This window comes from Nesoenas mayeri (genome assembly GCF_963082525.1).
Source record: "Nesoenas mayeri genome assembly, chromosome: 1".
NCBI classification, from domain to species: Eukaryota; Metazoa; Chordata; class Aves; order Columbiformes; family Columbidae; genus Nesoenas; species Nesoenas mayeri.
In genome coordinates, this window is record NC_137541.1 from 102,050,094 (window position 1) to 102,064,436 (window position 14,343).

General features: G+C 41.6%; 1 protein-coding gene across 8 annotated transcripts in view; it reads left to right on the forward strand.

Moving 5' to 3' along the window:
* Window positions 1-14,343, forward strand: part of TBL1X (transducin beta like 1 X-linked) — a 205,885-nt gene that overhangs the window by 160,349 nt on the left and 31,193 nt on the right. For all 8 annotated transcript variants that reach the window (XM_080353892.1, XM_080353897.1, XM_080353891.1 and 5 more), the window contains 2 exons: window positions 5,947-6,092; window positions 8,727-8,976. In XM_080353892.1, coding sequence (XP_080210018.1) covers window positions 5,947-6,092; window positions 8,727-8,976 — 396 coding nt within the window. The remainder of the gene's footprint in view (window positions 1-5,946; window positions 6,093-8,726; window positions 8,977-14,343) is intronic.

Consider the following 14,343-nt stretch of genomic DNA (forward strand, 5'->3'; position numbering starts at 1 on the left):
TTTAGTGGAATTTCTTGAAACCGCAGTGGTGAGGCCCTCATTTATTTTGGATCACCACATTGCACCACTGTTCCCTTCTCGCCTTCCTGCTTAGGTGGCACTCCCCAGACCCGGATGTCTAACTTGGGAAGATGTTTTTGCACTGGTTGCTTCTGGTTCCTTTGGCAAACAGCTGTGCGGGCAGTTTGGAGTTACTTAACTTTAGGAACACGGTAAAGCGGCCAAAGGGACTGTGTGGAGACATCTTTTCCTCCTGTGTGTGACTTTCTTTTGACTCATTACGCTGCGGAATGTTTCTACATGACGTGTCTAAATCTGCCAGGATTTTTGCCAATTTCCCCATTTATGGTTATAAAGATGAATTTCTCTTACCCCCTCACGATCATCTTTTTTTTCCCTGCAGCCAGCACAGCTGTATCAGCTCTTATGTGCCTTCCATTCTTGCGTGAATTTTACATCAGTCAAAGTCTCAGCAGAAACACCGGCTACAATACCGCCTTAAGAAAGCAGGCACTCGTGCAGCCAGAAAACTCAAGATTGCCAGTGGATCCCATTACAGCAATTGCAGGTTGGCTCTACTGAGCCAGAAGTTTTAATCATTTCTAAATCCTTGCCCATTTTTGTATCCTGTACCTGCCAAATACTTTCGAAGAGAACAGTATGTTGCTTCAGAGATGAGGGTTGGAAGAGCTGGTATTGAGAATTTCCAAAAAGAAAGGCAACACAATGTCAGAGAAATCAATGAAATAAGAAGTGTTGATTTTTTCCACCTGGAGGTGATTAAATTCTTACAGAAAAAGAAGGGGTTGTCAGGTAGTTTATGCCTCCTTACTTATTTTTTTCTCTCTTTTGATTGAGAGAATCACTAATTTAGTGATTTCCAGAAATTAAACCTAAGATCACTGGATTTTAAAACCTCAAGCTGGACTGCTTGTGTTAAAGAAACAGGAAAATTTATTAAAGGAAATGACATAGACCTCCATATGAAATCTTGCTATTTTCCAGGACAGAAGGCCACATGGGACACTAGTTATACAAAAATTTGTAGGAATGTGTTGTTACTTGTACTCAGTGTTGGGATAGAAGCTCCTCATCATAATGATGCCTGAGATGTGTGTAAAAGGGAATTTGATGTTCATAATTCTTTCTTCTCTGTTTCATTCAACAGTAACAAGTGTTTCAGTGAAGAATTTTATGGTATGAATAATTAAACAGAATAATTTGCAAATAATTTAGACAGATCTGTTTTTTTAAAAGAATTATTTGAACAGTATACTAGCTAGATTTACCAGAGAAAACTAGGTCCAGTTAGTGTTCATTAGATGGCTTAAGCGTTGCTAATCAGAGCACCCCCCCCAGGTAACTCCTGAATAACCAGCAAAGGCTGAAACACTTCATCAGTCTTTGCTTCCACAGACCTCTCTCTGTCATTCCCTTCACCTGTACAAACGCAGCGGCAGGCGCCGTAGCTGTTGCAATTTCGGATTGCGATTTAAACAAGACTGCTTTTTACGGTGCCGAAGGGATGGGGAAATGAAAGGAGCGCTTAGCGAACGTCAGTCAGCTGGATCCGTGCTTGCCGGGTGAGCTGGCATGGGGAATACTTAGCAGCGCCCCAGTTACGTGCTTGAAAGGAAGAATACTTCGCTCCCCAAAGAGGTGAGACGCGTCTCTGGAGAAGACAAGGTATTCCCCTGGCTGCCCAGAGCCCGTTGCTATGCCTGCATCTGTTGAGCATTTCTGCTGTGAGCCAGGCAAATTGCAAACAATTAAAACTGCGTAGCCTGTATATCAAACAAGTGCACAAAGAGCAGCGTTATGTTCATGAAATAAAAACTAGTAATTTTGTGATCGATGATAAATCTCATTTTAAGGGGAGGCCATTTTTAAGTGAAAAAGGAGCAGCCAAGGCAAAAAGAAAAATCTAATCGTCTCCATTTTTGCAGTTACAGCAAAATCTATCAGTGAAATTTTGCAAAACACAGCCCTACCTGTGCATTTTTGGCACTGTCTACGGCAAGAATTTCCGGATTTCCAAGGGGCGTATGAGCCACTGAGGGTATATACAGCCCCCACGATGTGGAGAAAGATACGGCACAGAACCAGGACCTCTTACCACTGTCAGTACAAAAAAGTGCAAGAATCTCAGTTTTCAAGTCAAAAACACTTGCATGACAATTTAGGGGTTTGGAGGGGTGTCATTTAAGTAATTTTTTCTGCATTCATTACTTCTTCTATGCTTTTAAAATCTCTTAAGACCAACTATTCCACAGCTGATAGATCACCTCCCTTTAAGGTGATCATACCAAGTTCTGCAGTGTTCATTTGGTATTTTATTTCATGTGTGATAATGTATTTACATTGTGCATATTTTCACCATTTATGTCTTCCAATCTGTTTTGATGTAGAAAAACCTGGAAGGCATTCTCTCAAACCTGCTGAAAGGTGCCATTTAAGGCACTGGTCATGTCATGGCACCAGTTACTGTCCAGTTCAGTGGTACAAAACCAGTTCAGCGTGTGGCCATGCTCTCTCCTCTTCTGCCCTTTGTGTTCATGTCTTCTTAAAAGCTCAGTCTCATTGCATGCGTCCTTGAAGGGCTTACTACATTAAATTTAGTTTATTGGTGCTATTTGCATAGAAATCTCTGTTTTATAGAGTGATTCTTACAGTCACTGAAATGACAGAATTTATGAGAAATAACACATGCAGACATAGATTTGCAACTTTCATTCATTTCACTGCTACTACAGCACTTTTAGGTTGGGTCTGATATAATTCCATGTCAACCCTGCTGCATCCTTTCTGCAGCTTCCCCTGCGCAGTGACATGTGGTTTTATGAACTTAGAAGTAGGGAAAGTTAACATTTGTAACACAAACAAACAAACTTGCCTTTGCTTAATAGAAATCACCTTTTTGTAAGGCTGAACTATAGAGCTGCAACGCTGCTATATAATTCAGTGTACTCACATGCAGAGCCCTAGAGAGGCCTGATGACATCTGGTAACTACAAAAACAAAGCATCAGTGTTATCAGAAACCTGACATGAGTGCGGCTTCATTCAGGATTTTGTTAACTGTGTGTCTTACTTTTAAAACCAGTCTACTTTCATGGGAGCCTTGTAGAAATGCTACAGTAGTATGAGAAGACAGGAGGTAATCAACTATGGGTTGGTGGGCTTGTTTCTGTTGTGTTTGTTTTTCTTTTAAGTACAATTGTTTGGGAGGATTTTTCCAAGAGGCGTGGGGAGCATGGTGTCCAGCAGCACCCTCTTAAGCAGTTTTGCTCCACCGATTTTCAGTATTTGGATCTTAGCATAAGATTTTAGGAAAGTTTGTCACAGCTGCTGGAGACGTGCAAGTGAGATTGCTCTTCAGTGACACTGTAGCCAGGGGTGTTGTGTTTCCTCATCTTAGAGGTGCTTTGGCAATAATTTGTTAGCATCAAGAGAAACAGTAAAATAACAAGATCCCTTGCAGTAACACAACAGGGCTTTGTGCTGAGAAGTTCCTTCTCTCACATGCAGTGAGGTGTGTTGCTCTTTGGGGATGTGACAACTCAATACTGGACAGAGGTTCCCTGTGTGCCACTGTCATCTGTCTGCTGGCAAAGAAGGGACTTGACATATGCCAGCAGCCAACTAAAGAGTCTGCAAGATGCCAAGTGCAATAATGAGAGGTACAGAATCATAGTTAAAATTAAGCCTTCTGTAGATCCATAGTAATTATTTTCTGCTTTTTTACATTTTCTGTCAGTGTCAGTTGCTGGTTTTATGCCATCCAACTTTTGACTGAATCGGAGACCATGTTAACAGTTTCCTGAGCTGCCAGCTGACAGGCTAGCTGCTGGCTTTTTTAGAAGTCAACTTCAGTGCTTTGAGACAACAGCTTAATTATCTCATTCTTCTCCATTCTTCAGTAGATGTGGTGATTTATCCAGCACGCATTTTAAAGTCTATTCCTTTTCCATAAGGTGGTGGTGGTGGTGTTGATTAATTTAAATACACATAATATAAATTAAGTGGGACCTGGTTCTCTAATTCTGGTTAGTTGTATGCCATGTATTTATATATACACAGAGATTTCAGTGTTTGGTGATCAATCCCTAGAACTCTCAGACACAGGCTGCGTGTGCTCGATGCTTGATTTCTTCATCCTTGTGGTACCCAATGGTGTTCTTAGGTGTCCTAAAAAACTAATAACAAGGGAAAAACACTGCCCTGCAGATCTTACAGCTTATTTTGGATGCAGCAGGAGGTCCAGCAGCTCATAAACTAGACCAGGACATAAAGAGCAATACAGGATAAGAATTGGACCAGGGATTGGATAAATGATACTGCAGTTTTTCAAGTGTTTTTTCCTGTGCTTTACTTCTCTGCCATGTAATACTACATAATTCTTCTCATAGGTGGACCTGACACTTTTGAAAAAGTACCAAAAGCATCCCCAAAAACTCTGGGAGTGCCATGAAGGGAAGGTAGTGTTGTGAAAGGAGAGGACAGAGGCTGTTACCAGGAACAGGAGAAAAACAGTGGTAAAATAAAATGTGTAGGGGGAGAGAAGCACAGAGAAATAGTTTCAAATGTGGGAGGCATTCTGTTTCTCGGGCTTGTTTTTGCTATCTATCTACAATCATAATTGAGCTAGCTGCAAAAAAAAAGGATCCCAAAAACAATTTGAGTGAGAGAGAGAGAAAGCATTGCTGTGGAGCGAGCCCAAAATCCCATCCTCCAGCCCACACACAATTGGACATTGCAGTGATACGGGGGAAATCCCTTAACGGACAAAACTATAAATGAAACTACTGTTGACAGGGGGAAGAGGCACAGCTATATTTAACGGAAGTATTTTCATCTGAGAGCCGCTTTCTTTTTTCTTTTTTCCTTTATTTTTTTCTTCTCTTGTCTGGTCGGTGGAGGCTGCGAGGGCTCTTCCTGTTTGAGACAGTGCATGGGTGGTTTCCCCAAGGCTTTTAATGTTAGATTAATGCTCTGGAGACAGTGTGGTGATAAATGGGTTCCTACAGTTATATCTACATCCTGTTCCCCCATCCCCCTCCCGCATCTGCCCCTGCTACGTTCATTTCGCTCCATGGCGCTCGCCTTCGGGCCCAGCAACAGTTCTGAGCAGCTTCAGCCAGCGTTTAAGGCACCACTCTTGAAAATTTCTCCACCAAAACTCTCTAATTTTCAGTGCCATCACCTTCATTACCCCCTTTTTCTCAGACAATGACAGAAATGAAACGGGGAAGAGAAAATCTTCTGACTAAAGGACAGTCCACCACACTGGCTTGTCATCTGCTCCTTGGCAGATCCCGGTTAATTATTTTTGCTATTAGTCTTCACCTTCAGAAAACAGGTTTACAGGAGCGGCCCTTTAGGTTTTTTCATGTTTTAATGGCAGTGCTCTGCATGTCATACTGTACTTAACAATAAATAAGCAGAAGGTTTCAAATCTCTTCCCTGGTACGAGGGAATGGCTCTCCTGTGTCAGCTGCATCTATGCCTTGATTTTATACAACTTGCACGCTGATAGGGATTTAAGTATTTATCTTTAGAAAACACCCAGACTAAAATGCAGCAAGGGGAAATGCAGATTTGAGGCACTTCTTTTTAGCTGGACTTGCCCCAGTGGCTATTCCTAATTTTGTGCGTGTGTGCGTGGTTTTGTTTTCAGTTAGTGCAGTTCTCTGGTTATTTTTTGCTGCGTGCATTTCCATTCCTATAAGGCTTCCCCTATACGTACAGGGCAGGGGGATGGGCGGCGGCAGGGTGGTCAGGATGGCTCTGGTTAACCTCCCCGGCTCTGTGCAGCCCACGTCCTTCTGCTTACGCGGCAGCGTCTCTCAGATCTCTGAGCGAGATTATTTTTAGACCGTGAAGCGAAGGTGTATCTGGCTCTGGTGCATTGAGATTTCGTGTCATGGCTTCCTTTTCCTGCTCTCAGGTTTCTCCCACTCGGCCTTCACCTTCGGTATCGAGAGCCACATCAGCCAGTCCAACATCAACGGAACGCTAGTGCCACCTGCCGCACTCATCTCCATCCTCCAGAAGGGGCTCCAGTATGTGGAGGCTGAAATCAGCATCAACGAAGTAAGTACCCCCATCACCTCCACCAGCACTGCCACCACCACTGCCACCTCTGACTGGCACACCGGGGCTTGCCAAACAACACTTCCCAATGGCCCAGAGACTCAAGCCATCAACTTTCTCTTGATCTGATTTCATTTTGTTCCTCATACTTTGCCCCAGCCCCAGCAGAGATCTGAAAAGCTCTGAGATAGAACTGTATTTCAATTTTCAGCTATGGCATTGAGGTCTCCTTTGCACTACTTAAATTGATTTGGTTTATGGTGTTTCCACTACCCCAGTCAACAGATCTGGGGTGCACAGATTCTTGCAGCAGGCATGTCTCTGTGTTTACAGCCTTGTGTTTTCAAGGTCACAGCAGAATTTGGCAGGAAAAGCCTGCAGTGTAGGTTAAATCTTCACTCCCTGACACCTGCTAGCGGGCCCACCTGCTTGCAAGCCATGAGCAAACGTCCACAGAGGTCACTAGAGACATTCTCTCTGATTTCAGTGACTTTGGCTCAGATCACGTAAGACCAGGCATCCATCCTCTCATGTGCATAGCGAAGTGGTTGTGTGTAAATTCTGACCCTGGCTGGGGCACTGCCTGTGGGGGCTGGATGAGCAGCCACAATGTGCCTCTGTTGTCCTTGACCTGCCAGGGGAAAGAAAGAGGACATGCCAGCATTTTTGCCCTGCCAACCTTAAAGGCATGATGCTTTGAGAGGGAGTGAAGCATGGCAGATAAAGAAGTACAACATTACAAAATATTTACCATAGATATTCATAATTGACAAAGATCTGTGATAAATATTAATACATAAAAAGCTATTGCTTTTTCCTCTTAAGCTGAATGTAACGTGTGAAACATCATGGGTGAGAACAAAGGAATATAAAATAGAGAAAAGGTTGTGTTGTTTGCCATGTGTAATATTGGAAACTGATTTGTTTTTATCACTAATGTTCTGTGTGGTTTTCTTTTTATGACCCAATACCACGTTTAGGGTTTGTGCACATTATTTTTTAAATGTGGCAAGGACTTTTGCCACTCATGCCAGGCTGCTCTTTGATGCAGTTGTGATAACAAACCAGTGTTAGGAGTCTGTCCCAATTCGCTGCTACTTAACGTTTTTCCCTGTGCCTGAAATTGGAGCTACACAGTTAGAAACTTTCAGCCATGAGCAGCACCCATCAGCTCAGGTCGTATGACAACTATAAGGGTCTGCTCCTCCACATCCAGCTTCAGAATTGGCCTCAGTTCAGAGAATGATCCAAAAATATGTGTGTTGTCACCATTAAGATTTGTGTTGCTGTCATCATATTCCTTAAGAGCGGCAAGTAATCAGTGAGTCCATAAACTAATGTGTATAAAATTGAAGTGTTGTTTGTGATCTGTGAAGGGCCAGTCATGGAAGGAGTCCAGCGAGCAGTTTTAAAGTTAAAAACATAAGATGCCAAAATCCTCTGGCAAATGTTTTTTTCATTGCGCAGCAAGGACTTGAGCCAGGATTCAAATAAATGTTTGTAGAGACATTTACATAAGAAATGTTGAGGAGAAAGAGAGCTTATATTTTTCTTCTCTAATAACTTTTTCCTCCCTTTTCTTTCTCATGAAGAAACAAATGTGTATTATCTTAATATTGTAACTGTAAGCAGTAATTCAATGAATAGTCCAACAGAAGCCTACTGGTCAGCCAGACGGCTATTTTTCTGTATTAGTTATTATTGTCTATTGAAAATTATATTGTTTCCCAGCCACTTCATCTATCCATAGCCTAATCTTAGCTACTGTTCCTCAAACAAAATTTTTCACTGGGTCTTGATTATTTCAAAGAATTAAAGGGAATTTGCAGAAGATCAGTAAAATAGCTCTTTATGGCGGCTCCTAAAACCTTTTTCCTATATTTAAGGTAATAGGAAAGTGAAAGTGAAGGAAAGCTAATTAGATGTAGCAGTTGTTGACCTGAGTCTATATTACATCTTAAAAAACAGCCCTTAAAGGTTAAGTCAACTGGTTGTTAAACATGAAGCCTAATTTACAGAAATCAAAATAAAAGCCATAACTATTAAGAATAAAACGAGCAGAGTAAAGGAAAAATAATGGTAAAGCTGTCTTGTACAATCAGCTACAACTGGTGGTGCTGGGCTGATGAATGCTGTGTAAGAAATCACTGAATTTGTGCATACATCTTGTTTTGGCTGAGGTTCAGTATTCATCAGCGGCTTCCATTCCTATGTCAGTGCAAGTGCAGGAAGACAAACAATTCAACCAAAGGCTATTTGCCTTTGTTATGGCTTTAGCCATGACTCTTTTTTTGTCCAAATACAAACCAGAGAAAAACTTTTCTGTCGTTAATCAGACATTTCTTTTCCAAAGCATATTTTTTTTGCATCTGTAAAGAGTTTATATGCCTGAATTTTCTATAAAATTCCAATAAATTACTTATTCCCTGTACAGATTTCGGAGTGGAACATGAGTACCACCACCACAGGCCTGAGAGAAAGAGAAGGTCTGTAGTAATGTGGCACTGTTGATTAAGTCAAAGTGCAGTATCTCCAGACAAACTAGTCTTGCTTCTTTATATTATTACCTCTTTGCCGACCTCAATGGTAAAGACCCTAAACTGAAAATTTCTCTTCTGCTCCTTTTCCTGGCAGGATGGTACAGTGTTTGACGGCAGGCCGATAGAGTCACTGTCTCTGATAGACGCGGTGATGCCTGATGTCGTCCAGACCCGGCAGCAAGCGTTCAGAGAGAAACTAGCTCAGCAACAAGCCAGCGCGGCGGCAGCAGCGGCAGCAACGGCAGCGACAGCGGGAGCAACGACGACTGCTGTTTCCCAGCAGAACACACCAAAGAACGGAGAAGCCACTGTGAACGGAGAGGAGAATGGGGCACATGCAATAAGTAAGCCGACCCTTTGGCAGCTGCTTTGCCACTGTCGGGCAGTTTGAGTTGCAATAATATTCTCGTACTTAGTTGGTGTCTGCAAGGCGGTAGAACTCAGGGGAATCACTTCAGGAGGGTGAGGCGTTTCTAGAAAGGCTACTGAGTAAAAATCATGTTTCACATCACAGTGCTGTGTTTCACTGGTGTCCTCTCTGAATCCAAAAGCTTCAGATATCTTCAGAATTGCAAGTTGAAGACAGTATCAAGAAGTGGAGCTGTATGCTCTCTCCTTGGAGCAGGCTGACTAGATGTCATTAATATTACCAGCCTTATGGGTGCTTTCGGATATTTGATAAAAGTGGGAAAAGCTGTAGCCACAGTTGATGATTTGGGGCAGGCTAGCAGGGAGACGAGTTGAGAGTCTGGGACCTACAAGCCATTTCTGTTTAAATGAAGCATGGCCAGAGCATAGCCTTGAGTGCTAACTACCCTGTGATCATCCATAGCCTTGGCATGGTCCTTGACATGGTTTGGACTACAGCAGCTATCCAATCTTGTACAGCATGGCCAAGCACAGGATCATTCATAGCTTTACTGGCATGGCCATTGGCGCAGTTTGGACTGTATCAGATATCCACCTGTTCTTGAACAGCATGGCCATGCACAGAATAGAGTCGTGTGTGCCAAGGGCAACTCCCAGCTGACAGCGTGGATGCAGCCAACCTGTCCTGAAGGTACAGAGCAAAGAGTTCCTCACCTTTTTACTTAAGAACACATGCTTGGTCATACAGTACAGTGAAGGTCCTACCTTCCTGAGATTTCTTTAGTCTGTGGGAACAGCCACTTCTCCAGAGCTCTGAATTCACCTTTGGTTATTGGTGATGGCAGGAGATTGCACTTGTATCCGAGACACCTGAAGTCAGGTATATAAAACAAGAAGTGGACATAACTGCTTGTGTAACTGGATCTTACCAGCACTGTGGGGCAGATATGATTAATGGTTCTGGTTTCTCTGTGCAAGGTGTATTAGGGCACTGGTGAACTTCTGAAATAAGACCTTAATGCACAGGTGTCAAACACCTGGCCCGCTGGCCGGATCCAGTGCGCCTCCTTGGTTTATCCAGCTTGGCACTTTGTTTCCTGAGCTCCTGGTCCCCAGGCTCCTGCCAGCGCCGGTCACCTGTGCAGCATGTGTGACACACCTTGCGCTGCAGGAGCAGGAGAGCAATGTTTAAATGAGTTTTATGTCCCTGCATTACAGAATTGTCATTGCAATAAAGTTGCAAATAGAGAAGACACCTTTTGGGATTTCTCTGTGCACAGAACAAATGGGCCTTGCAGAAGAGAGCACAGCACAGTTTATAAAATAACTTTGTTCTGTTTGATTTTCTCTGAGGTATTTATAATTTTACCAGCTGTATATTTCATTATTACGTGATGCCGGTGTTTCCCGCTTCTGCTCGGGCTGAGAGGAATATTTCAAGTTGCTCGAGTGAAGTGTGGAGGAGTAGTGTGCTGTAATTTTCATGACATTTCTGATTAGAAGTTGTGTTCAACCATCTGGAGGATGGGGAAGGTCAGAGAGGAGAGAAATACCAAAAAAGCTAAAGGCTACTTATGAGCACCTGGATGTTTTATCCCTTTTTAGTTAATATGTAATTGCAGTTATTGAGTGGAAAATATTTAGTTTCCACTAGTGTTACTGAAACTGGTGAAACTAGTGCTATTGAGTTGTCGTGGAGTGGAAAGAAGCCACACACCATTTCTGATTCTATTCTGAAATCCTTTTACTTCCTTGTTACCCTCAAAACCAATTTTACATCTAGTAGATTATTACAAATATTTGCTTTTGTTAATTAAAACCAAATCTAGCATTCCAAAATGCAAGACATAAATCTATTTGATTTAGTTTATATAGACCTTTTAAAACAGGACTGTATAAATGTAATTTTAGGACTGTATAAATAGTCCTAAAATTACAGTTGGCTCTTTGAAGGCAACTGTGAGGCTGATGTGACCCCTGGTGAAAATGGGTTTGACACCCCTGCCTCATTGCCTTCTGAGGAAATTCTAGAGGAACGTGCATGGCAGGTTTTGTAGGAAGCCCCAACAGCTCCTTGGCTTAGACAAGTAACAGATCAGAACTATAGTCTGATTTTATTTGTTCTGCAAATCTGAATGCATTCCTCTGTGGGTCAGTTGGAAAAATGCGTTCAAACCAGGTTTTTCTGCAGAGAATTCTAGTTAGACAGGATAGTTTCCCCCCATAAAATGACAGTTATTTAAATTACATTTTTCATTTGAGAAGGCAATTATAAAAATTTTTTTTTAAGTTTGTAAATATTAATCTGTTTTTAGACTATGGATTGCTTATGTTTTACTTCCAACTGACCCTTTTTTTAAAAAAATTATCTCATTTCATATGTGAAGGGGTGCAAAGACAAATGAAAGGACTTTTAAATATATCAAATACTGACATTTTGTTTGTCAACACTTTCCTTCAACAGTAATGTCTTCCTGTCTCGAGACCAAAAAGAACAAATTCTTAAGGCAGAAAACTGATTATCGGTTCATCACTAATACAGAGCTTCTCAGACTTATTTCCTTCTGAGCTGAAGAAACACATATATTGTATTAATAAAAGGAAAGCCTTGCAGATCGGGTCAGATATGTGACCACACTCTAAGCCTTGATTTCTCAGATCTATCATTTTATTATTAAAAAAGTAGTAGTTCTTGCAGCATTTTTTATTAGAAGGATTTTCACGAACAGTTGCAGACCTGTCTTGGAGTGTTGAGGAGAAGCCCTGTACGACTGAATGTCATCTAATAGCTCTGTCTGGAGCAGGATGCAAGAACATGACGCTGTGTCAACAAGTGAGTTACTCCACCAGACAGCAAATTTCGAAGCATTCCAGTGGCTAAGCAGCCTACCAGGCAGACAGGTTAACCGAGCAATGGCAGTGGGAAAACAGAAAGTCCTGGCCAGCTGGCACGTGTTGTTGGCAGCTGCAGGTGTGCCAGTTGGGCATCCTGAGTGGAGAGGTGAGGTCTGCAGCTTCAGGAGAAAGAGACTTTGGAGAGAAGCTGCTGAGAAATCCAGGGACAGCCAACTCTCTGATGTGTGTGACTCCCTTGCCTTCAAAGGACGATAACCTTTGTGCCTGAGGCATTTGGAGGCTCTCAGCAAGGTGGCGGGGCACGACTGCAGATGAGGATTGTACGTGGGAGATGCACAGAGAACTGCAGGACTGGCATTCTCACCCTTGAACAGACCTGCTTACATGAACTCCAGGAGAACTGTAATTATCAGAAACCATGAGAAATAACAGGTCTAGCTCCTAATTTAGTGCACAAGTCTGCTTAACACTCTTACAATTGTATTTCCTTCTCTCGTGATAAAGTTAGAAAAATACAGTTACGTGAATGAGATAACAAAAGGGTCATGCCCTTTCATTGCTTATGCGGGCTAAACTAAGTATTCCGCCTTACCTTGTCACTGTGTTCAGAGAGTCTCTTTAGTCTAGGAGAGACTCAGATGAAAGATCCAGCAAAAGCTTAGATTAGGACCAAAGTTTTAGGGTAGGATCAGACAAAAGTTTAGGATAGGACATAACATGGCTTAGCTAAGGACAAAAGGTTTGGGATAGATAAGACAAAAGTTTAGGATAGAACATAAGAAGGGTAAGGTGAAAGCTGGGATACCTACTGGGTCGACAAGACTGCTGGTACGAAAGGTGTGAGAAGCTTCCCAAACCTTCATTTTCACTGTTGTTGGATTCCACAGAACTGGTGTATAGGGATAGTGTTGACTAGTGTGCTAGTCCTTAATCAAAACCTGGGAGTCACTTGTGTATCAGCCTGTCATGAAAAAGCAGATGTGGGGAGTGAATAAGAGAGATGCCTTTGGGAAGTTACCTAGTTTGCATTTATTCTGACATGGGTTCTCCATGAGACCATAAGTCTTCCAAAAAAAGCATTAATATATTTAATATAATATGACATGTTTTTGTGTATGTTATAATTAATATAATACGATAGGGTGATTTGATTTAAGAAAGAGAGAGACAGGAAAAAATCTAACAATAACAACAGCTTAGGGCAGATTCAAATAATAAATAAATAAAATTGCTACCTTCTCATGCTGCTTCCTGAGTAGTGATTTCAGCTTTGAGTCACTTTAAAAATTAGTAAAAAAAAATTTAAAATTCGCATGTCGAAATGGAGCCAACCTTTGGATTGTCTTCCAACTCAAATATTTTTAGTGTCATTTGTTTCATTATATTTGCAAGGATTGGCTTGGGTTTAAGAAAAATAAAGCTCTGGAAAAAAGGCTGAGCCCAGTTCCTTTATTACAGCCCTACAGCTGTAAAGAACAACTTCATTGAAAGGCCTGTCAAAGATTTAAGTAGAAAAACACATTTCCTGAGAAAAGACAGGGCAAGCACTGGTAAGATCTTAAAAATATATCTTTTTTAATTTGGAGGAAATAGAGAGAGAGTTAATATTACTCATGGGTACATTAGAATTATATTTTTTTAAAAGACTTAGTCATAATAGTTTGGGGGAATATGACTTTTAATTTCCAGTTATTTCGGATTTTTAATATGTGTGAGGAAAAAAATCATAATATAGCATAGACTTAACCAAAGATCTTCTGACCTGTAGAAAGTGGTTTGTGTTAACATTTGGTCAGAGCCCTCCACTATGTGACCTTCAGCCTTAAGTTTTTCACTCATGAGGGTCTGTTTGCCTTAGTAGAACTGTCCTCTCTTTCAGAGACCCCCTCAAAGGCGTTCTTCGTGCAGATGAGGTCTCAAATGAGAGCTTTCTGCTCTGAAGATACTTTTTTAAAAAAAAACTAAGCCTATTCTTGAGTGTTACTGCATCTTACCTACTTATCCTCATTCCCCATGCACACATTGTAGCTGCATCCATAGGAAAGGTGCATTTTCAGATGAGATCAGGGCTCACAGAAGCTCGTGCTGCAGTTTTTTGTTGTTATCGTAATTTTATCTGTTTTATATTGGTAGTGTCTGTCTGAATCTGAGAAGAGCCTGAAGCGGTCTCACAAAAGCATGAACTGTCCTGTTTGTTCAATGGGCCATTTTAAGTTTTGCGTTTAACAGTAACACTCTAAATACGAATGTTCCTGGCTATGATAAAAACAGGAAGAAAACACATATAATGTGAACATTTGCGCATGATTTCTGAAAGACTTCTCGTCTTTCTGTCCCTTTTCTTCTGAACCATCAAAGTTGTAGGGTCAAAATGATTACTGGAAGACAATAAAAAGTAATCCCACAGATAATTCATTGCTCCCAGAGGCCAGTCAGTCTTGCATATACTAATGCAGGTATCAGCTGGTCAAGGTGCCTTCTCACAG